This window comes from Bipolaris sorokiniana (genome assembly GCF_000338995.1).
Source record: "Bipolaris sorokiniana ND90Pr unplaced genomic scaffold COCSAscaffold_14, whole genome shotgun sequence".
NCBI classification, from domain to species: domain Eukaryota; kingdom Fungi; phylum Ascomycota; class Dothideomycetes; order Pleosporales; family Pleosporaceae; genus Bipolaris; species Bipolaris sorokiniana.
Window position 1 is genome coordinate 626,559 of NW_006911908.1, and position 21,696 is coordinate 648,254.

The 21,696-nt window shown below is 51.7% G+C and overlaps 8 protein-coding genes across 8 annotated transcripts; 5 read left to right on the plus strand and 3 right to left on the minus strand.

Annotated features, from left to right (window-relative positions):
- Nucleotides 1–10: 10 nt before the first annotated feature.
- COCSADRAFT_174784 (uncharacterized protein) lies at nt 11–2,098 on the plus strand (the record flags this gene model as incomplete). The annotated part of the gene is made up of 2 exons (XM_007705646.1): nt 11–871; nt 932–2,098. 2 exons carry the CDS (start codon nt 11–13, stop codon nt 2,096–2,098), a joined length of 2,028 nt encoding a protein of 675 aa, XP_007703836.1.
- Nucleotides 2,099–3,005: 907 nt separating this feature from the next.
- On the plus strand, nt 3,006–5,615 carry COCSADRAFT_150475 (uncharacterized protein). The gene is made up of 3 exons (XM_007705647.1): nt 3,006–3,865; nt 4,008–4,836; nt 4,889–5,615. The coding sequence occupies exons 1-3, from the start codon at nt 3,223–3,225 to the stop codon at nt 5,460–5,462; spliced, it is 2,046 nt and encodes a 681-aa protein (XP_007703837.1). The 5' UTR covers nt 3,006–3,222; the 3' UTR covers nt 5,463–5,615.
- Nucleotides 5,616–5,983: 368 nt separating this feature from the next.
- On the plus strand, nt 5,984–8,886 carry COCSADRAFT_184301 (uncharacterized protein). Its single transcript, XM_007705648.1, has 3 exons — nt 5,984–6,188; nt 6,249–7,011; nt 7,080–8,886. Exons 1-3 carry the CDS (start codon nt 6,068–6,070, stop codon nt 8,599–8,601), a joined length of 2,406 nt encoding a protein of 801 aa, XP_007703838.1. The 5' UTR covers nt 5,984–6,067; the 3' UTR covers nt 8,602–8,886.
- Nucleotides 8,887–9,410: 524 nt separating this feature from the next.
- Nucleotides 9,411–10,361, minus strand: COCSADRAFT_163835 (uncharacterized protein; the record flags this gene model as incomplete). Its single annotated transcript, XM_007705649.1, has 1 exon — nt 9,411–10,361. The coding sequence occupies one exon, from the start codon at nt 10,359–10,361 to the stop codon at nt 9,411–9,413; it is 951 nt and encodes a 316-aa protein (XP_007703839.1).
- Nucleotides 10,362–12,200: 1,839 nt separating this feature from the next.
- COCSADRAFT_193195 (uncharacterized protein) lies at nt 12,201–13,234 on the minus strand (the record flags this gene model as incomplete). The annotated part of the gene is made up of 3 exons (XM_007705650.1): nt 12,201–12,559; nt 12,652–12,887; nt 12,913–13,234. 3 exons carry the CDS (start codon nt 13,232–13,234, stop codon nt 12,245–12,247), a joined length of 873 nt encoding a protein of 290 aa, XP_007703840.1. The 3' UTR covers nt 12,201–12,244.
- An 814-nt stretch (nt 13,235–14,048) lies between these two features.
- On the plus strand, nt 14,049–16,029 carry COCSADRAFT_29733 (uncharacterized protein; the record flags this gene model as incomplete). Its single annotated transcript, XM_007705371.1, has 5 exons — nt 14,049–14,055; nt 14,126–14,624; nt 14,684–15,309; nt 15,357–15,491; nt 15,542–16,029. 5 exons carry the CDS (start codon nt 14,049–14,051, stop codon nt 16,027–16,029), a joined length of 1,755 nt encoding a protein of 584 aa, XP_007703561.1.
- Nucleotides 16,030–16,174: 145 nt separating this feature from the next.
- COCSADRAFT_163837 (uncharacterized protein) lies at nt 16,175–16,687 on the minus strand (the record flags this gene model as incomplete). The annotated part of the gene is made up of 4 exons (XM_007705651.1): nt 16,175–16,217; nt 16,268–16,525; nt 16,582–16,614; nt 16,668–16,687. The coding sequence occupies 4 exons, from the start codon at nt 16,685–16,687 to the stop codon at nt 16,175–16,177; spliced, it is 354 nt and encodes a 117-aa protein (XP_007703841.1).
- Nucleotides 16,688–17,259: 572 nt separating this feature from the next.
- On the plus strand, nt 17,260–21,651 carry COCSADRAFT_184305 (uncharacterized protein). The gene is made up of 3 exons (XM_007705652.1): nt 17,260–17,556; nt 17,610–17,763; nt 17,819–21,651. Exons 1-3 carry the CDS (start codon nt 17,442–17,444, stop codon nt 21,375–21,377), a joined length of 3,828 nt encoding a protein of 1,275 aa, XP_007703842.1. The 5' UTR covers nt 17,260–17,441; the 3' UTR covers nt 21,378–21,651.
- Nucleotides 21,652–21,696: the final 45 nt, after the last annotated feature.

A 21,696-nucleotide genomic window follows, 5' to 3' on the forward strand; every position in this document is an offset into this window, starting at 1 on the left:
AGTTTCCAACATGCTTGCTGAGCCTCGGATTGCTGGCGCACAACGCTTCCCTGAGGTCGAAGACCTCATAGCGGGCCGACATCACGAAGCCATGCACTCGGCGGCTGGCTACGACATGGCGCCCCAGAGGGAAGACGTGAGCATGATGGACGTCTACCCAAGCACTGAGACTGGCCTGGCGCATGATTCCCTGTCGCCCTCCAAGCAGATGCCCAAGAAGCACGTCAGCTTCGAGCTGCTACTCCCCCAATCCCCAGCCCATAAAGCACGTCTACCAATGCGGGTAGACATCTACCCACACGATACAACAGACTCCATCATTACAACAGTGAAGAACTTCTACGGCCTGTATGAGCGCCGTGGTGTCATCTTTGAAGACCGCCATGGCAACACGCTCATCGCGCGGTTTGAGAACTTCGAACATGGCATGACTGTCTATGTCCGAGTCTCTCCAGAAAGCCTGGATGCAGATGAGTACTCTCCTGATCCGCGACAGACGACTGTCTCACCCCGCCGTCCTCGCCCTCACCTTGAGGAGGCCTTCCAGATGCTCCCGCCTCATCAGCACAATCAAACAGGCGCAAGAGCGGGGTCTCGCCATGCTCGCCAAAGCCATTCTCCACACCCAAGTCGTGGCCGCAGAAGTGCTTCAATCAGCAAGCGCATGCGCCCCTCCACAAAGAGCCGCGGAAACAGCTCACATGACAGCTTCGCTGAGGCGAATGGCGACGACTACAGCGACAGCGAGGGCGAGCATGGCTCAGTTACCAGCTCTCGCCGCTCGAGGAAGGAGCCACTCGCCAGTGCTGAGATCAGTGTCGACAACATTGTCGAAGGTGGGCGTCGAAAGCGTGCAAAGTTTGACAGCTCGGTAAGTACCTTGGGTGGGAGAGTGCATCGTGCAATAGTCTGACACCCATCCCTTCCATAGGAGCTGCCACTTTTCGTTCCGCCCCAGGTACCCATGACCACTTCTTTGTCATCAGCGTCTCCTCAGCGACGCATCAGTGGTAATACTGCTGGCTCGCCATACTCTATCAACCAGCAGACATTCTCATACTCACACCCACTGCCATCGCCGCAAAGCTACGGTCAAGGTGACAGTTCGTACATGCAAGGATTGATCACGCCCTACTCTACATCGAGTGGCCCGGCGCAGGGTAACAAGTCTCGTGCGCGGGGCTCAGGACAGCATTCCCACTACCGCTACTCTGGCAGCAGTGGAATGCTCCCCACCCCTGATACCACGCTTACAAGCATCAGCGTCATCTCTGATGAAGATGTTGCTCGTCAGCTCATGCGTTTGGGCGATGCGTCCAACTTCTCTACACATGGTCGTACCTCGACTTCAACGCTTGATGATGCCTTCAGCGGAAAGGCTGATGCAGCATCTTCGAGTGACGAGAGTGCTGATGGCAGTGAGGACGAAGCCGAGCTGCCACCCCTCCCATACAACATGTCTCGTGGACTTCATGATATGACTCGTGTCTACGATGACGCCGACAGCAGTGGCGAGGACTACGAGGACGAACAAGACGGCTCCTTCAAGGGCGTCAGTGATGAGATGATGGCGGATGAGCACAACAATCAGCGTGTACAGGCAGGTATCATCAAAGCTCGTTCCATTTCGAGCAAGTCTGGCAAGCCCAACAAGTCTCGATCCGTGTCTAAGAGCAAGAGCAAGACGAATGGTACCAACAAAGCTGCCCCCATGTCGCCATCATCTCTTCCCTCGCAGTCACGCAAGGCCTCGAATGCATCAATCAACTTCCAGCATCAACTCGCTGTTGATGAGGAGGATCTCTCAAGCAAGCCGCGGTGCCAACGCTGCCGCAAGAGTAAGAAGGGCTGTGATCGCCAACGCCCTTGCCAGCGCTGCAAAGACGCTGGTATCAGTGCCGACGGATGCGTCAGTGAAGACGAAGGCAACGGCCGGAAGGGCCGCTATGGACGCCACATGGGCGTCTCCGTCAAGAAGAACTCGGTCCCGTCTGCAGTCTCAATGGCGCCTCCGCCAGCATACGAGTACAACATGGCTGTGGACGGCCCACATGCTCTAAGTACATCACTGGACAAGAGCAAGAAGCGCAAGAGGTAGACACCATCTTGCGAAGATCAGTTTGTTGATCTACAAAACTCAAGCAATCCCTGCTTGCTATCAATCCTTACATTTCACGTTGTGCCACTTTGTGGTGCTACTCCCAACATATTGTCATTACTGTATCTTGCAGCACCCCCACTCTTTTTTTCTCTTCTTGTCCGTCTCTGGTGTTTTGGATAGCGAGTGTTTGCACTATCTGGTTGGGTGGTATTCTTATCGCCATCCTGTTCCGCTCCTTCTCAGCAAGTCAAAAAGTGTCTTTTTGCGCACTGCGTGTACAGTTGGGCGTCGATGGAGAGAGGCGGGACTGGAGATTGTCACGGTGTTACAGGACTAGATTGCACTGGACCGATGGGAGGCACTGGTTGGGTAGAGGATTTGGGCTGGCTGGGAGAATGGTTTTGTTTTGACTGTCCATACTGGTTCGCTTTGGCGAATGTTCTCCTACATACTACTTGATAACGTTGTTTGACAAAGTAGCGTCATTTGTCAATTATATTCAATTGAGCTCTTAGAAACAAAGTGGATCAAATCAGGCCTGTTGTCCATGTGTACATGTGCGGCACATGGCATACCGGTGAGGATTTGTTATGGGTCACACTGCATTGGTGCATCTACCCTGGAAACGTCATGCCTCATGATCCCATGCTGCAAGCACATGGTTGCTGCGACGACCAAGGTACCTTTGCTGTCAGCCCGATACTCAATAGCAACGTCGGGCCATGGCTGACCAAGACAGCGTCAGGCTGCTGCTGCCAGCCTTGAACTTGGACGGAGAGACAGGCGAGGGACGAGGGACGAGGAACGAGGGGTGAGTTACTACAGGGATCAGCGGGAGCTAGGGTCGGAGGCTGTGCTGCCTGCAATCAATACCACTAGCCATCCGTAAGGCGTTCTCCTGTCACTCGTATTGTACGTCCAGCCGCCCAGTCACTCGTTCGTGCTATAATCGCTCTCTCCGTCTACCCTTTACCTGCTCTGTCGCGCTGAGTTTTCCCAGCCAAGTTGCGCAGCGACGCGCCAAGGTGACGGTTCACGATTGAGTGCTGCTCAATCGACTCTTCGTCACCAGCCACAGCTAAACCGGTTCCGCTCCGACCACCCCACAGAACGCGAACGCCATGGCCGAGGGCTCCATCAAGTCGCGCATCGCAGCACTGAACCTTGAAGAGGTCCATACACCTGTTCCTGGCGCGAAGCCGTCCTATATCTTCGATGCAACCACCACCAAGAAGAAGCCGCCTCCTCCTCCCCCGCCCAGCGCGCGGCCACCAGCCTACTCGCGCCAGACGGCCAACAACCCGCCAGTCCTCAGCAATGCGCCCACGTCTGCGCGACAACTTGGCAACCAGCCTGCAGTAGTAAACGAGACCGTAAGCCCAAAGATCTCGCCTGCACTGCCTCCCCGGTTGCCCCCGCGCAATGGCAGTACGCCTCGACAGACGCCAACACTACCTCCTCGCAAGTCCTCCGAGTCGAGCGTACGGAGGCGCGAGTCTTCCGAGTCTATTTCCACAATCGCTTCCAGTATTTCGACCTTGTCATTGGGCTCTGTGAAGACATATGGCGCCGCACACAGTAATGGAAGCACTGGTACGCTGCACAAAGTCAGGGCTCCTGCATTCGACCCAACGAAACTGCCCCCACTGCCACCAAAAAGGACTTCCGAAGACTCCAAGCAGAGCAACGCCACTCTGAATGCGATGAAAAGTAAACGTGATTATGTTCCTGCGCGAGCCCTCCCGCCGCAGGTCAAGACTCCAGGTAAGCATAGTAGACCAACAAATAGACATGAGCATGTGCACGCATGTTGTCCATGAGTTGCAAGTGAGCCACTGGCAGGTCATACCACAAAATCTCGATAGATACATCAAGTAGGAAAGACGCTGACTGTGATTGTATATAGACGTACCAGCCCGTCCGCCTTTGCCTGCCCGACAATCAATCCTTCGCGAACGATCGCCTCAACCCGCTCCAGTCCTGCCACAGAGGCAGGCGTCCAACGATGCGCCGCGAGTGAATAGAGCAGTTGCGCCCCCACCACCACAACGTCCTCCCCAGCGATCTGCATTGGAAATGGGTTTCAACAATAAGGCGCCCTCTCCTCCTCCCGTACCCTCCTCCCGACCGTCGGCAGTCACATCCAAGTCCACACCCTCACCAAAAGTACCCCCACCTATCCCATTGTCGTCTAGACCCAATCTAGAGGCGATCATGGCCTCGAAGCCAAAGCCAGGTGCTGTTGGGGGCTGCCTGAAATGTCGGGACTTCTCTGCTCCGGACAATCATGCTGCGCAGTTTCCACGCACTCAACTCCCTTCTTCTGATGTTGGCTGGCTTGCTCATCAACTCTGCTCCCAGTTTTCTTCGCCAACCGATAAAGCACGTGTCATTTTCACCTGGCTACACCATAATGTTGACTATGATGTCCACTCGTTCTTCAACGGTACTGTTTCCCCAACTACTCCAGAGAAGACTATCGCCTCTGGCCTCGCAGTGTGTGAGGGCTATGCTGGTCTATTCGCTGCTTTAGCTCTAAAAGCAGGTCTCGAAGCCATAGTCTGTTCTGGCGCCTGCAAGGGGTTCGGCTATACACCACTAGAGCCTGGACAGGCCGTACCACCCTATAAATCCACGCATGCTTGGAATGCTGTGAAGATCGACAACGGAGAATGGAAACTTATTGACCCATGCTGGGGAGCTGGGCATATTGGGTGCCAAATGCGTGGTGAAGGGTACGTTTCCTGAGCAGTGACTTCACTTGGTAATTTACTGACTTAGCCATAGATATGTAAAGTCATTCAATGCGCGCCAGTTCACTATGGATAACGACGAATTTGGTTTGCGGCACTTCCCTGGGGACGCTTCTCAACAATTGCGCAGTGATGGGCGCATCATCTCCTATGAAGAATTCATGCGAGATGATCAGGGTGGCCGCGTACAGGTATATGGCGACGCTTTCAAGGAGCACGGCTTGGGCGAGCGAACATTTGAGCCTTCGCAAGCACAGATCAAAGCCAACGACCCCTATGCATCAGCAGTGGTTAGATTTCAGTTCTCGACCGTCTGTCCCCACTGGGACAATGCGCGCCATGGCAAAGGCCCGCCCTATATCATGCTCCTGAGTATTGCGGGAAGAGATGGCCGCAAACCAGATTACAAGCCGTTCAATACGGACGGGCATACTTGGTGGGTCGACGTTCCTCGGGTCGAGCTCGGTGTACCAGGTCAAAAGATTGCAGTCAATGCGATCACCGAATTTAATGGTCATGACGCTCGGGGTATGAGCATTGATACATGGAACAATAAGCAAGGGTACTCGTGCAAGTTTGGTGGTGTGGCCGCATGGGAGCTTATTTAGGGCTCAGGGACATTCCCTGTCGGCTCACATTGTTGATGTCGAAAACAACGCGGACTCGATAAGGATCTGAAGACACGAGAGCGATGAAAGAGGTGGGGAAAAGGCGTGTGGATACCCTGGATTTGATTTGGACTTGGCGAATGGTATGAGCTTAATAATCCTTTTGGAATCCTAAAATAACAACGCTGGCTGCGTTTACAACCGGATCGCCGTGCATTGCATATGTTTATATTAGGGCGACTACCATTGCGACATGTGAAGACGTGCCATCTTACGTCAGCAGCCGTTTGGGTGGCTTCCCTGTGGCTGGATTAGCGGCTTAGCCCGATCGGCGAAACAGTGAAGTCGGGTAGGAAAGTAGGAACAACGGCAGTGCATGCGCGCGACTTGTACCCTCCACCTCCACCCTTCCGATCCGGGGGTCGCCCTCTTGTTAATACGCCCTAGAAGCCCCTTCGAGGTTCTCCACGCTCACGTCCCGCACGATCGACTCACGTCGCTGGAACGCATCAGTGCTCGATCGCTGCGCTTTACGAAGTTCCGCTTCGTTTAGCAACCGCCCGAGGCAGAACTTTGGAACAGCCTCGTGCGTCCCGTTTGCAACCATGGCTACGGGCTTTGTCGGGCTCTCGGTCGCAGTGACGCTTCGGAATCCTCCTGGGGCTGTCTTGCTAGGTGTCGTGAGTGGTGTCGACCAGCAGACGGCCACCTTGACTCTCCATGATGGTATGTTTACAAACCGCTTGTAGTCGCGGCAGACGAAGAATACGTACTCACCCTTGACAGTGTTCTTTCCAAGCTCCGGTCATCGTCTTCCTTCATACACCGTCGAAGGGCACATGATTGCTGATATCAAGGTCAATGCCTCTGCACCCGCTCCTCCGCAACCTCCACAGCCACCATCTGAACCCCCAACGTACGCGCAATACCCCCAGAGCCATGTCCAAGATGTCCGAGCGAATGCTGCCCAGCAAATGCCGCACCTTGTCAGTCAGCCATCGTCCATACCGCACGATGACCATTCCATGAATGCACGCAACGGCTCACGTCAATCTATTTCCCACTCGGTCCAGGCTGTGCCATTCATCGATCCTGCGATCCTGAGTATGGGGAAGCGCACCAATACTACAATCTCTTCGAGTCAGCTTGCTGCAGCACCACCCCAGGAAGCTCCCGCCACACCAATCACGGCTGTGGTTGGCGCGAGCGCTACGCCTCTGCCCAAAACTACATCTTCGTCTATCAGTAAGGTGAAGCATCAAAATGTTCGGAAGCCAAGCGCCGCGACACTGGAGGGGCCTTTCTCGTCGCTGGACATTGCAGATGCTGAAGAAGCAGATAATGAGACGAGGACTGCTAGAATCGCGCCGCGTAGAGCAAGCATCAGCAAGACGAGAACAGGCAAGCCTATGGATGATGTGAGCCCTCAGAAGAATGACGATGGTGGCAAGAAGACTCGGAGGGGAGGCAAGTCTCGTAAGAAGGAAGTTGCGGCCCAAGAGAGAAAGAACGGGGTTGACTTCCAATCTGCTGGTGGCATCAAGAAAAGGTACGTGCGCTTCTTTGTGCGGAGGTGGCAACCCGACTATCGAACCTGCATAAGCTGACTAGCAATAGCAAAGGCAATGGTTGGAGGAATACGCCCATGCTACATGCTGCTGAGGAACCACAGACCAGAACACCTGGGGTTATTGGTGGGAGGGTCGGCATCGCAGCAGCGAACGCCTCGAATCGTAAGACGAAACGACAGCAAGCTCTTGATGCTACCAACGGCTGGGCTACCGAAGACGCGACCGACATCCAAGACCTGCCCGAGTTCGACTTCCAGAGCAATCTCTCCAAGTTCGACAAGCGCACGGTATTCAACCAGATTAGGAACGAAGATACAACAGCGGACGAGGATCGCCTAGTCAGCTTCAACCGTCTAGCGAGGCCTGGAACACATGGTGGAAAGAATTTGCATCCTTCAGAGAATGTACTGGATCGAAAGCTGAAGAGCACGACCAACACAAGCTCTGAAGAGGAATCCGACTTTGGTAGCGGGCGAAACTCCAGGCGAGCAATGTCAAGAGCTTCTATTAAACGAGCACCTACACGGCAAGGCAGCAGTGTTCAAGCCGACATGGACGTAATGGGCTCAGGGGTGCTTCCGCGAAGTAACCGTTCATTCATCAATCGGCCCTATGCTTCTTCACACGCCACTGGTAGTCCCAGGCCCGGCCGCACCGCTACGCCTCCAGACTCACCTGCTGAGTCTAACGCAGCAAAAGGTTGTCTACGTTTAGTCCCAAATAACCGCAAATGCTTTGCTATCACACCAGGAGGCATGTTGGCGGTTGAAGAGACTGCTGAAGTAGAGTTTGGTCTGACTGAAGAGCTTATTGCAGAAAATTCAGGGAGAGGTATTGCTGAAGTCGCCCTCACAGCGATTAATCCTGGTGGTAGAAGACTGGCGCGCGACAACCCTAATGCCAATCCTGTCATAGTCGTTCTAGCAGGTAATCACCGTGGTGGAGCACGAGCCATAGCAGCAGCACGACAGCTCGCTCAGCGTGGACCAAAGGTCATGGTTGCACTTCTTGGTTTCGAGCGCAATGCCGATTGGGACAAGGACATACGGCGGCAAGTTGATATGTTCCGAAAATTTGGTGGTTCAGTTCGTGCATGGAAAGATACTGAAGAAGCTCTCAAACGCCTACAAGCACCACCCGAACTAATCATCGACGCTTTACTTGGTCGCCACAAGGAATTCGAGGCTCTGGGCGACGAAGATCAACGCGTTGTCCTTAGTATCGTAGGCTGGGCGAACAAGTCCCGCGCCGCCTGTCTAGCCGTGGAAACCCCATCAGGTGTGGGTGGATCCACTGGTGAAGTGTCCATCCTTGAAGGTGAGCCTCTCGAAGTCCGTGCAAAGTATATCGTTTGTCTTGGTGCACCACGAACGGGGCTGTTGAAAGCGCTCCAACATGGTGCTGGACGCGATCCGAAATGGCTCATCTGGATCGTAGATATTGGTGTAAACAAGCCCTGGCGCAATGCTGGTATTAGTGGTGGCAAGGGGATCAAGTTTGGTGAGCACTGGGTTGTCCAGGCGAGGTTTGAAGAAGGGACGGCAGGAGAAGGTGTTGCGAGGGTTTAGAAGCGAGCAAAGTGGAAATGACATTGTCCGCCTTAAGCAGCCGCCCTCGGGTCACCGGACTATGCATTGCGTGGGCGCTTTTTCTGTCTTTCGGTCAGCTCGGGTGGCGTTAGTTCGCTTCTTGTTACCTGCTTGGTTTGTCATTAGAGGGTCGAGGAAAGGGGTATCAAAAAACATTTGGCCTGTTTTGGGCTTGTACAACTATTTGCTGACGGAGGGCCACATAGATGTGCCTCGAGTAGGGTGCAATAATTCAAGATATGAAAATTGAGCCAGGTTGGGTTGTTTGTCATGACTGGTGTTTGAAATTTAACACGACAGAGTGAACTCATATCGTGTTTTGATGCTATACATTACTTGATTTTCCAATCTCTTGAAAATCATCAAAACTTGCTAGCCCCCTATGCTAGAGAGCTTTCCAACATACTACTGCTCGCTGCCTATTCCATACGCAATATTTCTTTCTTATCCCTCTTCGCAGATCCCCCAACTACCAGAATTGACTTCGTAGCTCTTATACTCCGGGCCCCTTTGTTGATATAGCGGCTACGGAAAGATATCTGAATGAGTGCTCACCACTTGACGAGTTTGATCTCCTTGGCTTTGGAGATAGCTTAGGTGAAAATAACACTGCTTGCTGCAGGCTGACAGACTTCCAGTGGCTGTCCGTATGTAGGGCTTGAGTGGCGCCAGCCTCGTCCGTCTCTGAGAGACAGTGTCTTGAATATGTCTTCAGCCCTGGTAAGCAAACGTGCAAGCACCTCCACGCATTTCGGGGTGAAGGAAAGAAGAAAAAAGTCCAATGCAAATTATAAATGCGATCCAACATTTTTCCACGCTCGACTTTCTTCGAGTCCAGTAACAAAGCCACAAACTCTCTGCACCAAGTCTTCAACAACATGTTCGGGATCATCTTCGAGATTATGATGAGCACCAGGAATAACACCGCCATCCACGTCGTCGACAATGCGACCTCTTCCCCGCATTATTTTCGTCCATCGCTCTAGGAGTGCCTCTCTATCGACCGAATCAGGGATATATGGGTCCTCGGAGCCGAGTAAGAAGCATACTGGTGTGGTCCTGGGAATCCTGCCAAAAGTCTTGGTGAATTGCTCGTCTGAAAGGTCGCTTGAGAAGTAATCATCGTCGCCGCCCTTTGCAAGCAGCGAATGCGCGCGGTATGCGTTGAGGGGCCCTCCCATCTCCTTCAGTACAACATTGTCCTCTGTTGACAAAATCTCCTTTCCCTTGCCTGCATCAATCAATTCTTTAGTATGCTTAATAGCTTGCTCCAACGCCTCCTTTTTCTCTCCTTCCTTTGCGAAATCTTCCCATGCCTCACGGTCACTGACTCCACCCTGGAGAATAACACCATCGAGTGCCTCGCGCTTCTCTTTTCCCTTGCCAACAAGATACTCCATTATATCTTGACACCCCGTAGAATGGCCCATGACGACAATCTTCTTGCCTGGGCGCAACTGCTTGAAATACGAGACACATTCCGCCAGCTCGCGGGCATCGCGCGAGAGAGAGCTAGTGCCCCAGCCGCGGTAGGATGAGCCGAGCAGAACCTCTACTATGACCCAATTATCCGGAAGCGATTTTGCGATTTCAGACGGATAAGGGACTGTAAGAAGGCCATCGCCCAGACCGCCTACCCAGAGAATGGTATTTGGCGCATCAGCAAAAGGATTAAGGTATGAGTGCTCGAATGCGACTCGGCGTTTGGAGTACTTGTGTGCGGTACCGGGATATGCCATTGCGACAGGAGTAGTGGTAGTGGTAGTTATTGACGAAGACAACGGCGGTGACGACGACGACGACGACATGATGGGAGGGAGCGCGTACCAGCACTTCTATATAACTAAGAACAAGGATTTCACCCAAGTCAGGGAGTAGACAACAATAGCACACACGAAAAATCTCGAACTTCTCGCCCAGCAAGTGGCGTTACTGTAAACAGGACAGATGAGTTTGTACCGGGTGGCTTTTTGGTCCCTTCCCCAAATCCGACTTAAAGCGCAAAAACCGCCCCGTCCGCGTGACTACCGAGGAATATGGAGAAAAGTATCCGCGATTTGTTGATTCCCTCAATTAATCGGGAAAGTGGGGAACCCATCGCAAGGGTCCTTGGGAAAAGAGGAAAAGCCCTATCACGATTCAGGCGGGGTAGCCGGCTTCCTAACGAAGTAGAGGTAGTATATAGAGCTGAAAATCAATTTAGTACTACTAATAGTGCTACTTGCTAGAAGCAACTAGTTGGTATTCACGACACGCGACTGAATAAAGGCGCCTTTTTCTCTCTTCCCCTTCTCTCACGCGCATAGCTACGAAGCGCCCCCTCGGAACCCATGACTTGTTTATACTTACTTCACCGGATGTCAAGGCTCATAGTTAACATTTTACTTCCTTAACCTACTGAAGCCACCCCAGATTCCTTCCAAGTGGGAAGGGAAAACAGTAGCGCCAAACCATCCCCGTTCATCTCACGCTACGCCCTCTATTCCTTTAAGAAAAGACAGGTCACAAGATCAATGTTCGCTTTCCGCAACCGGGAAAATTGTCTCTCTTTACAGTCCAGACCCTCAGAAACATTCACCCGGAACCCCTTTTTTAGTTGTACTAATTAAACTCCTTCTGGAAACAAGAGCGCGGCTGATACGCGAAGGTCTAGAAGTGCGCCATGGGACGCCCGCTTATTTTGTTTGCACACTTGCAACTTGGGGAGGTTGTTTACTAATAGTTGTTACCCGAAAGTTTATTTTGGGGGGGTTTTTGAAAGGGGAAATTAGCGAACGGAATGCCCGCGCTTGCCAGCCTCGCCGTGAAGTCTTTTTAGGAGGGTGGCGCTGATCGGGCGCGTTGTGATGAAAGACGATTTCGTGAGGTGATTGATCTGCCGAGGTTGATCAATTGGGGAACAAGGGTCTTTGCAATCGTCACAAACGGGCGTTCTCGGAATTGGTTAACATGGGGACATATGGTTCTCTTCGCCGTTTCGTATTCCGTTGCTTTAGCTACATATTCGGCGCTATATTTGTTGTTTGATACTCGCGACTCTTGACTCTGCATGTCGTGATGTTGGCATCTGCAAGGAAAAAAACTACCTTGTCATTCTTCTCATCCCACCATCCGTTTGGCTCGATATATCTGGGCAGAGTCCGGTCAGAACAAGCCCTGAATACGACATGTCTACTGAGTATTCCTTGGAAACTTATGATTTGAAAACTATATTCTCGCGGCAGAATACGTCCAAAAAACAGGCCATTTGCAGACAAGTCAGGGACACGGGTTCAAAGAAACAAATGCAAACTAGCAGATGCGAAGCAACCTCGATTTGTCTTATTTACACACTAGCAAAGGCGCTTCTGTACTAAGAAATCGAAAGGCAGTCTTCAATGGCGCTACGTAGTTCCGCTAGTCCAGTCCCTTGCATTCGGCTGCCAGCACTAGAGTCAATACCCGAGACATTGAACCATCGAACCATCCAGCCCGCAAAAAAAGTCTCACGCCCCCCTTGACGCCACACATACACAACTGACGTCGAATTACACGTTTTCTCAGGCGCACAATGACTCACGAAGGTCTGGTGGAGACAAACTACACGGCCTTTAGTTGCAGCCGGTATCAGATAGCCCCGGTATCAAGAAGTGCCGGCTTTCCTCGGTAGATGCGCCCTCCAGATTGGGTCGCCCTCCCGTTTGACCCGGCCTAGCCTTCGCTCAACTTCCACCACAACCTCGTGGAACGGGACCCTTCTCTTGATGCTGAACGTTGTTTGGCAAGTGCTACAGTCAATGCTAATGCGCTTTGAGAAGCGACCTTCCATCATGATCTCCTGGCGGTCCCCCACCATACGCTCGATTGCTTCTGTATCACAAGCAGTCATGTGGGGACAGATCTTGAGGTTCAGAAGAGCCAGTGCATCTTTCGTTTGTTGAACCGAGACAGGCACAGCCTAGGGTACCATTAGGAGCAGAAACTTTGATCGAAGAGTAACTGTATGCGTTTTGGGAACAAGAGATAGCATTGGAGGATGTAAACATCTACCTGGACGGCGTCTTTGATGCGGAAGCTCGTAGCACTCGATGCAATGGAAAAAGTCGCCAAACTTGTTCTGACGACCTTTTCTCGCATTCTTTCGCAATAGGCTAGCCATTTCCAAGAAAGTAAACTCGTTGTGTGGACACATGAAAAAGGGACCATCGGTTGCTCGGAAGCATTTGCGCAAGTGTCGTGGTTGTGCCATCGTGTCCTCTGGAAACCTAAAGCGAGCATGCGGCCGCCTGCATCCTACACAGTATATCATACCAACTCTGCGTCCAATCCAGGCCTGAAAACAGCAGTCGTTACCGTAAAAATGGTCTCTTCTTATTCTGCTCCTGATATCTTTGACGTGCAGTTGCTTGACGCCCAGTGGATCGCAGATAGCGAAAAGGGCATCGGCATATTTATAGCTCGTTGATGCGAAGCAAACACGGTCCGCATAGCTTAGCAACGTGCCGATGTGCTGGATAATCTCATATGGTAGAGTGTAGAGTGAACTATTGTGTGTATTTTGAGTGTAGTTCCGCGTAGCGTGTCGAAAGGCGACAGATGACCGGGTTAGTTTTTTGACGAGGCTTTTGGGCATATTGCTAGCTAGGAGGCTGTAAATCTGCCACCATATCTCTTTGTGCAATCAGCACAGATATGAATCAATGGAAGTTTTGCCTGCAGATGTGCATGGCTCGCTAAGAGTGTTGTTTCCATGGCTGTGAGGTTGTCAAGCAGCCAGTCAGTGGGAGCAAATCGTCAAGGGCGTGTCCTGATTGCAAGATTCGCGGGGTGTGCTAAATGATTGAATATGATGATCGAACAATTACTACTTGTACTCCTCAGGGTGTCGGTACTCATTACGTATAGCGGAGCTGTGATGGATGGCTGAGATGGCAGTAAATCCATTGTGTTTGCTCTGTTAGGGTCAAATGTCGAATGGCTTCAATATGCGCTTCCGATTGGCCTGATCCAAAACAAGGAAACGCATCCGCATTCGGAGTGCCTGCTGTGCGAAGGAGCAGATGGAGCAATTCAACAAGTGAATAAGAAAAAGAATCTAGAGCTGGGGACCGGAAAGTCCAGAATAAGGAAGCCGTTGCCTCTGCCGGCAGGTCGGGGTTTGGGGCAAAACCCGACAACCCCACCATAACCCTAGTTACCCCTCACATTCTTGTTTGCGCGACCCCACTTGGGACTCTCGGGGCCGTCCAAGAGGGACCTGGCAGATCGGCACACGTCAAATGACAAGAAGAACAAGCGATCCGGACGGGCGCTTTCATGAGGTGTCGTCGGATCGGATACTAAAAGTTGAGAATTCTTTAATAAAATTTGGTTTCCCCCTTCCTCTATACTTTCTTGCTCTTTGTCGCGCATTGATTTGAACCATTCATATATCAATATAAATAAACATGTCGTGTACGTATTCAAGCGTCAAATTCGAACAAGAGCATAGTGCAATTGCGCGTCAACAACTAACAGTACTCAGTAAAACATTTTATTCACGATCCTACGCACCTGGTCAATACAGCGCTTCTGAGCATCCCAAAGACGAATCCGTCCGTGCAATGCGATATCGAGAATAAGATCATATATCGCAAGAATGGCGCGTCACAGGTGTCCATCGTCTCTGGTGGTGGTAGCGGCCACGAGCCTTCTTTCGCTTCCTTCGTTGGCGCAGGACTTCTTTCCGGCGCGGTAGCAGGTACTATATTTGCATCTCCAAGCGCAGAGCAAATACGAAGGTGTATCTTGCATCGCATTCAGAAAGACAAGGGCGTCCTCGTGATTGTAATGAACTACACCGGCGACGTGCTGAATTTTGGTATGGCCGTAGAGAAGGCACGTGCTGCTGGCATCGAGGCCGACATGGTGGTTGTGGGTGACGACGCTGGTGTAGGGCGGGCCAAGGGTGGAAAAGTAGGGCGAAGAGGCATCGCCGGAACCGTGCTTGTTCAGAAAATTGCTGGAGCGCTTGCAGCAAAAGGGTATGGAACAATGCCAATCAGAGTAATAGCGAAGATGCAGCTTCACTAACAAGATGCAGAGCGAGTCTCAAGGATGTAACGCGAGTAGCGCAACTCGTCGCCGACAATACCGTCTCAATTGGATCTTCACTAGCACATGTCCACGTACCAGGCCGCCGAGAGCCTGAAGAGGATGAGTTGAAAGACGGCCAAGTCGAGATCGGGATGGGCATTCATAATGAGGCTGGCTCGGAGCGCAAATCTACCGATCTTCCCGGTCTCGTGAAAACCATGCTTTCCCACTGTCTCGATGTCGCAGACAAAGATCGAAGCTTCTCTTCTATAAATGCAGAGGACGAGGTTGTGCTATTGATCAATAACCTAGGAGGAGTCAGTCCGCTCGAGCTGAGCGGTATCACGAACGAGGTTGTCGAGCAACTGGCGAACAACTTCAAAATCAAACCTGTGCGCATACTTGCCGGTACTTTCATGACCAGTTTGAATGGACTCGGATTTAGCATCAGCATGCTCAAAGTCACCGATACACAATCACTAGGCGCTTCCATGCTTGAGTTACTCGATGCACCTGCTGAGGCGAGTGGTTGGGCTGCAGCAATCAGTAGTAGCACATGGGCAAGACGTGACGAGGCAAAGAAAAATGAAGAAAAGGTAGACGAAGAAGAAGTCTTGCCCAGTGATTTGAGAAGTGAGTACTGCACAACACAACATAGATCACGCACTGACGTCGGATAGTAAACTACACCCAAGCGAAGTCAGTATTGACAACTGCACTGAACAGACTGATAGCTGCCGAGCCTGATGTCACTAAATATGACACGATTGTAGGAGATGGCGATTGTGGAATCGGACTGAAACGTGGCGCAGAAGGTAAGGTCTTGATCACATGTGCACTGTTGCCTGATGCTGACATCCAACAGCAATTCTGAAGATGCTCGAAACGGCAAAGGAAACAGATGATCTGCTGATCCTCGTAAACAACATCATTCAAGTGGTTGAAGTAGCAATGGACGGGACGTCAGGCGCAATTTACGCCATCTTCTTGAATGCACTAGCCCATGGATTACGAAAGGATTCGCCTTCTTTCCCTCAACCCGTCACTCCTACAATTTGGGCCAAGGCTCTCGACTCATCCCTAAAAGCACTTGGCAAGTATACGCCTGCAAAGCCCGGCGATCGAACGTTAATGGATGCTTTGTATCCATTCATTGAGACACTATCCAAGACAGAAGATGTCGACAAAGCAGCTGCAGCGGCGCAGGGAGGAGCGCAGGGAACGAAAGGAATGAAAGCGAGCTTGGGGCGGACGGTGTACGTTGGAGGTGAAGGTTTCCAAGAAGTTCCCGACCCTGGTGCGCACGGTCTTGCAGAACTTCTGCTGGGCCTGAGTGATGGATTGAAGAAGTAAAGGTTGATGGGTATCGTTCTTTGATTCGTTCGGCGGTTATCGCCGAATTCGCGGCGTCGATTATATAACTTTTAATGCATTCGAACTCTAAATTGCGTGCATCCATCTTGCACTCCCGTCTCAACACCAAGTCGCGTCCAGATTCTTATGAGAGCAAGACAAGGATGACGGAATCGCCTCGGAGAAACCTATACAGAGTCAGTACATTGCGAAAAACGTGACGATATCTTAGACATACAGCTTGGAAATGAAGCGATCCTTGTTAACCTTCCTTCCATAGCTACCGTTGGCTAACCGTGGCGTCTCGGTCCACATCTCCTTGGCATTCTCGAGGACCATGTTGCAGTGGCGGTCAAAAGCCTTTACGCGTGCGAGGATCTTGCGGTTGTTTCGGCACGAAATCAGCACCTGTGTGCGCGAGCGGACGGCGGTCTGAAGAATAGAAAGAGGACCGGTGGTGAGCTCATGCTCTTCGACTTGCGCGACCTCGTATTCCCTAAGTAGAAAACGTTAGCCTCTTTGCACCATTGAATAGTACAGGAGGATACATACGTTAACTCGGAGCGTGGCTTGGAAAGAAGCTCCCTGTGAGGTGTCAGTACTGACCTTGCTATTGGAGCTTGCGTGCTTTTACTCACTGAATCTTCGCGTCGACCATTTTGACAGGGAGTATGGGGTACTAAGCGCGGATCTAGAAGAAAAAGAACCTCTATTACTAATTGCTGTTAACAAACTGAGTCCTCAGCTTCTGCCTTCGAATTTTGATTTGCAGCTCGAACAGGTACTGCGCAAGGATTGGGTCGAGCAAAAGAAGTGCACAGACCAGTGGCGGAAAGACTGACCTAGTTTAGAGAGGGAGGACACCACGGCAACGAGCTTGGATGAGGTGGAGCGGTCGGCGATAATGGTGAGGCAGGGCGATGAAGTGATCGAGCTTGGCTGAGATGAAGTGCGGGCTGCAGTTTTTCCGACACCGGGCCAATCAGTACGCGTCAGAAAGTGGGGCTATAGGGTCAGATCCATGGTGCGTCACGCGTCTTTGCCCTCTCCCGGCGTTAGCGCGGCGCGGGTAGCTGGAAACCTCTAAGCTCGTGCCTCCATCTTCACTTCGATTGCACACGACATCATTGACGACACCCTTTTATTCCCCTTTCCTAGCCGATCTGCGCGTGCTGGTGCCTGTTTCGCATCTCGCGTCTACCGGAATACATAACGGGCCCCTTTCCCCCCGCCAATTTTGCTTCCCACTCGATCTTAGTCTCGCTTCTTTGTTCTCTAAGAACGCGTCCGCTATGATCGCACGCCAGCCACCGATCGCGATACGACATTGATCATATCCCGTCCATTCCCCGGCGCCCTTTCCTCTTTTTACGGCACGGCCTGTCTATCCTTCGTCAAGCCCATAGTCAGCTATGTCGACTCCTTCGAGTATTACGCCGGAGACGGGTGCCTCGCAGCATGCCTCGACTCCTGCTGCTGGTGCCGAGGATGGCGTCATGGACGAGATCCCACGCCGGCAAATGCGAGGTAAACAGATTCAGTTCATCATCACGCTCTGATCTAACACGGCTCTCATCCAGTCAAGGTCTTGTATACGTTTGACGATCAGAACAAATCAAACTGTCTCGCTCGTCTGCCAAATGTCCTCAACATTCCTGTCGTTTCGCTGGACGAGACTACCGAGGTGGGAGTCATCGAACTCAAGACATGCATTCAAGCTATTGTAACTGCAAGGTAGGCTACAGCAAACTCCTATTGGTCATGTAAGACGCATTGCTCACCGCCACAGTCCTGAGCTTGTAGCCAAATTAGGACACGATTACACCGTGTACGCTTATGACTTTTCCGAGTACGAAACACCGCTTGTTGGACAGGGTATGCTATCGTGGCTTCTAGCTTCTGCATCATCGACACCCAATGCTCCTGCCAAGGACTCCCAAACCATGGTTACAGGTCGCGTGTGTAAAAATATTCTTGGCATTTTCTCGAATGGTATCAAAGAGACTTTAGAAGTCAAGTTGAAGCTGGTGCCTGTTCCGACGTGCATGCAGAAAGAATATGTGGAGAATATGGAGCGGTATCATAGTCTCAGCCAGATGATGCCCGAAGGATTTGACTACAACGCCTGGTCCGACTTCCTGAAAGAGAATCCTATGCTTGGTCACCTGGCCCAGCCAACTACGACTCACTCTGCTCAGCCTTCGCCACGTCATTCAGTTGGTGGTGTTGAGCCTTTCCACCAGATGCTTACCCGCCAAAGCCCCTCGCAGGAGCCTGTCCGTAACGAATCATTTTACGACCAATCGAATACGCCCTTCATGTCCCAACCAACCAGACCTTCTAGCCCCGCCATGAGCACCATTTCCTTCCATCACTATCAATATAATCCACCTTCACGTCCAACATCACGGGCTTCTGTCCGTAGCGAAGCCCCACCACCAACCCAACAATACCAATTTAGTGATCCGTATGTTGTGGAACCGCAAGACGACGGCCCCCCGAAGAAGAGGGCTCGAATCACACAGACCACGAGACCGAGGAATACGCCCCTGACTGCTCACAATGACTCACTCCGAGTGACCGCTAGTACAGCAGCATCGGTACGCCTTCTCAAACCAAGCTTCAACGCTGCTGGGGCTGCCGCCGACATGGTCCCGCGCGCACCAACTCCTCGTCCAGGCGAAAAACTAGGACAGCGAGGTGCTCGTCGTCCCCCCGCACCAAGCGCTCTGAGGCATGCATCGATGGATGGAGGACGGCCATACATGTCCCCTTACGAACCTAGTACCTTTTCAGACAATGCTATGGAATCAGCAGACGAAAGAGAAGGAAGCCCAAGTGAGACACCGAATGAAATGCCCTCTTCACCACCAATCGCACCCCGGCGGACTATATCACCTGCTCCTTCCAGTCCAAACTTACCAACACTACCCCTCAACGATTCAGGTTTTGTTAGTGATATTCCCATGGGACGGGACACTGATGGCATGAACTGTGGGGATGGCTCGTGGGCACGCCATGAAGCAGCGCAATATCGCCGAGGATCAGCCGCTCAACCAATTACTGAAAGTATTGAAATGGATATGGGCAGTACTCAGCCGTTCGACTTCGAAAACATGGACCAGGATCTTCTCAATTGTGTATACTTTCAGGGACAAAATCCGAAAAGCGAAAGTGATCTACTATCAAGGATGGCAATAAATGAGCACGACCACAATTCGGTCCGCGGACGACCTCCTACCGGGGACGCATTCCAATTTGGATTTGCAGAAAAAGCTCAGACTCGGGAAAAGTCGCATGCGACATTTTCTACTGCTGGGTCACCCGATGGCATTGCTTCACAAATCTCACCCACCGCTGAAAGCGAAGCGCAAGTATACAGCCGTTCCGCCACGCCAAATTTACCAACGAAACAACCTAAGCAACCCAAGGCACGAGGACTTCCTAGATCGCAAACTTGGTCTGGAACGGGTGAACCCATGTCGGATGCACCAACACCCTCAGAGTGTGGCTATACTCGAAGCGGCTCTGGTGCTAAGAGGAAGCGATATATCAAAGACCGATTGGACGCTGCCATCAGGAAAGGTGAAATGCCACCGCATTGTGTCAACTGCGGAGAAATCGATACTCCTACTTGGAGAAAAGCCTACACTCGAGTGGAGAATGGTTCGCCTAGTGGCATTGAACTGTCCACTGATTCGGCTAGTACAGACATCATTGCCTACGAGGTAATCGAACCAACTCCTGAGACAGATGGCGAGCCAAAGTACCGCATCTTCAAAAACAACTTGACACGTCAAGATAAGGACATGATGGCGGCGAAATCTGGTGATGCTTTCCAAGAGCTTAATCTGTGTAACCCATGCGGACTTTGGCTTATCAAGAAGTTTTCGATGCGGCCACAAAAAGTATGGGACAGGTCTGCGCGACTAGCAAAGCGCAAGCGAGAACAGAAGATTGGAGCACGCTCCAAATCGACTGTTGGTGATGATCTCATGTCGGACGCCGCTTTTCCAGAGACAGAATCTACTATGCCAGCCGAGCAGGAGCTAGGCGGGAAATCAGTCGATGGAACATACGACGGAGAGATGGCACCACCCAAGGCCCTATTCGGAGCATGTGAAATGGATGTCAACAATGCCCAAGCTGCTTTCAGACGAGCTATGCAATCAAGTCCTGCGGGCGTCAGAGGAAGCAAGGCTTTGCCCATCAATCTCGAACAAGATCTTACACCGAAGCCTACACGACGATTGCTTTTTCCCTCGCCTCGGAAGCAAAGTCAGCGCAAGACTCTGACTCAACAGGCGACTGGTCCTGTCGCTACTCCTGTGCATGCACATGACGATGACGCGCCTAAAAAGCCTCGTTGCCAACGGTGTAAAGAACTCAAGAGAGCTTGCGACCGAGAACGGCCATGCGGCCGATGCGAGAACGCTGGGATAGGGCATGATGGATGTATTCCTTGCGAGACGAAAAAGACCAACTGGTTCGAGCGGACTGTAGTACAACCAGTTGTCGTTGAGCAGGATAACCCCGATAAGGAGAACTGCCCACCTCCACCTACATTGGAGACTGACGAGCTTGACCACCTTTTCGAAGACTCCCGCTCCCCTAAGACAACGCCGAAGCAAGATCGGATAGCTGAAGATCTTTTGAAAACACCTACTCCTGGTACTCGACAGCGCGCCGCCCTGACGCCGAGACGAGGTACTGAAAATGGCGAGGTTCCTACCACGCCCTCGCGGAGCACATTTACTCCTCGAGGCAACCGTACGGCGACTGCTGCTCCGGACACCCCATTCACACGCCAGCTCAATGCTCTTCTATCAGACCATCCCATTTCATCGCCTTCTCAAAATTTTGATTTTTCCTCATTCCCTATCTTCACACCTCCTGGTCATGCTGGTGCACAGTTCAGCGAGCTCTTGGCTGACGATTTCTTGTCGAGCGACATGCCTATGAGTAGCTCACCTTCAAAAACGGGGTCCATGAGTCTAGGTTTCGATCTTTATGAGGACCCCAACACATCTACCGCCGGAATGTGGAATGGAGAGAACATCTTTGACAATGAAGTCATGTTGTTAGCCATGGAGGATAACTCCAAGCGCTCCGGTATGGATGCCAGCAATGGCCCCGACGCAGTCACACTGCTGAAGATGAATGTGGGTGGCATGACTGTCGATTTTGCGGCCATGATAGAAGAAGTCGTTGGTACCGCCACCAAAGACACCGATGGGCATGAGAACCAAGGCAGGTTCTTGGAAGACAGTGTTAGGTCTGCTCACAAAAGCCCCGAAGCAGAGAGTGAGGGCGTCGGTGGCACGCCCGAAGAACCCACTTCTGTCTGAGGCATCCTATGCCTATTTGCTATGGCTCCATGATTTTGTTTACATGTCCGTTTGCCTTTACTGTAGGTTCTTGTTTTTGAGGCGTTTAGCGATCTGGCACGTACATGCTGCGGCTTTTAGATGCCACGAGGAAATGAGGCACACGAATACTTTTGTACACTAGTCTTTGTAGTAAGAGCAGCAGCTCAGTAGCCCAGCATCTGAGGCACGAGTTCTGGTAAATGGCGAGCGTATTGTACGCATCTTCGAAGGATACCCAATACATGTGCTAGGCATTATACAATTTTTTCATTCTAGTGAGATTGTTTTCATAGGTGAT

What these genes read in the sequence shown, in the direction of transcription:
- COCSADRAFT_150475 (XM_007705647.1), top strand. Translation starts at nt 3,223, where the DNA reads ATGGCCGAGGGCTCCATCAAGTCGCGCATCGCAGCACTGAACCTTGAA. An exon ending in GCCGCAGGTCAAGACTCCAG is followed by an intron (nt 3,866 to 4,007) that starts GTAAGCATAGTA and finishes GATTGTATATAG; the next exon opens with ACGTACCAGCCCGTCCGCCT. An exon ending in TGCCAAATGCGTGGTGAAGG is followed by an intron (nt 4,837 to 4,888) that starts GTACGTTTCCTG and finishes ACTTAGCCATAG; the next exon opens with ATATGTAAAGTCATTCAATG.
- COCSADRAFT_184305 (XM_007705652.1), top strand. Translation starts at nt 17,442, where the DNA reads ATGTCGACTCCTTCGAGTATTACGCCGGAGACGGGTGCCTCGCAGCAT. An exon ending in CCCACGCCGGCAAATGCGAG is followed by an intron (nt 17,557 to 17,609) that starts GTAAACAGATTC and finishes GCTCTCATCCAG; the next exon opens with TCAAGGTCTTGTATACGTTT. An exon ending in CAAGCTATTGTAACTGCAAG is followed by an intron (nt 17,764 to 17,818) that starts GTAGGCTACAGC and finishes TCACCGCCACAG; the next exon opens with TCCTGAGCTTGTAGCCAAAT.
- COCSADRAFT_184301 (XM_007705648.1), top strand. Translation starts at nt 6,068, where the DNA reads ATGGCTACGGGCTTTGTCGGGCTCTCGGTCGCAGTGACGCTTCGGAAT. An exon ending in CACCTTGACTCTCCATGATG is followed by an intron (nt 6,189 to 6,248) that starts GTATGTTTACAA and finishes CACCCTTGACAG; the next exon opens with TGTTCTTTCCAAGCTCCGGT. An exon ending in GCTGGTGGCATCAAGAAAAG is followed by an intron (nt 7,012 to 7,079) that starts GTACGTGCGCTT and finishes GACTAGCAATAG; the next exon opens with CAAAGGCAATGGTTGGAGGA.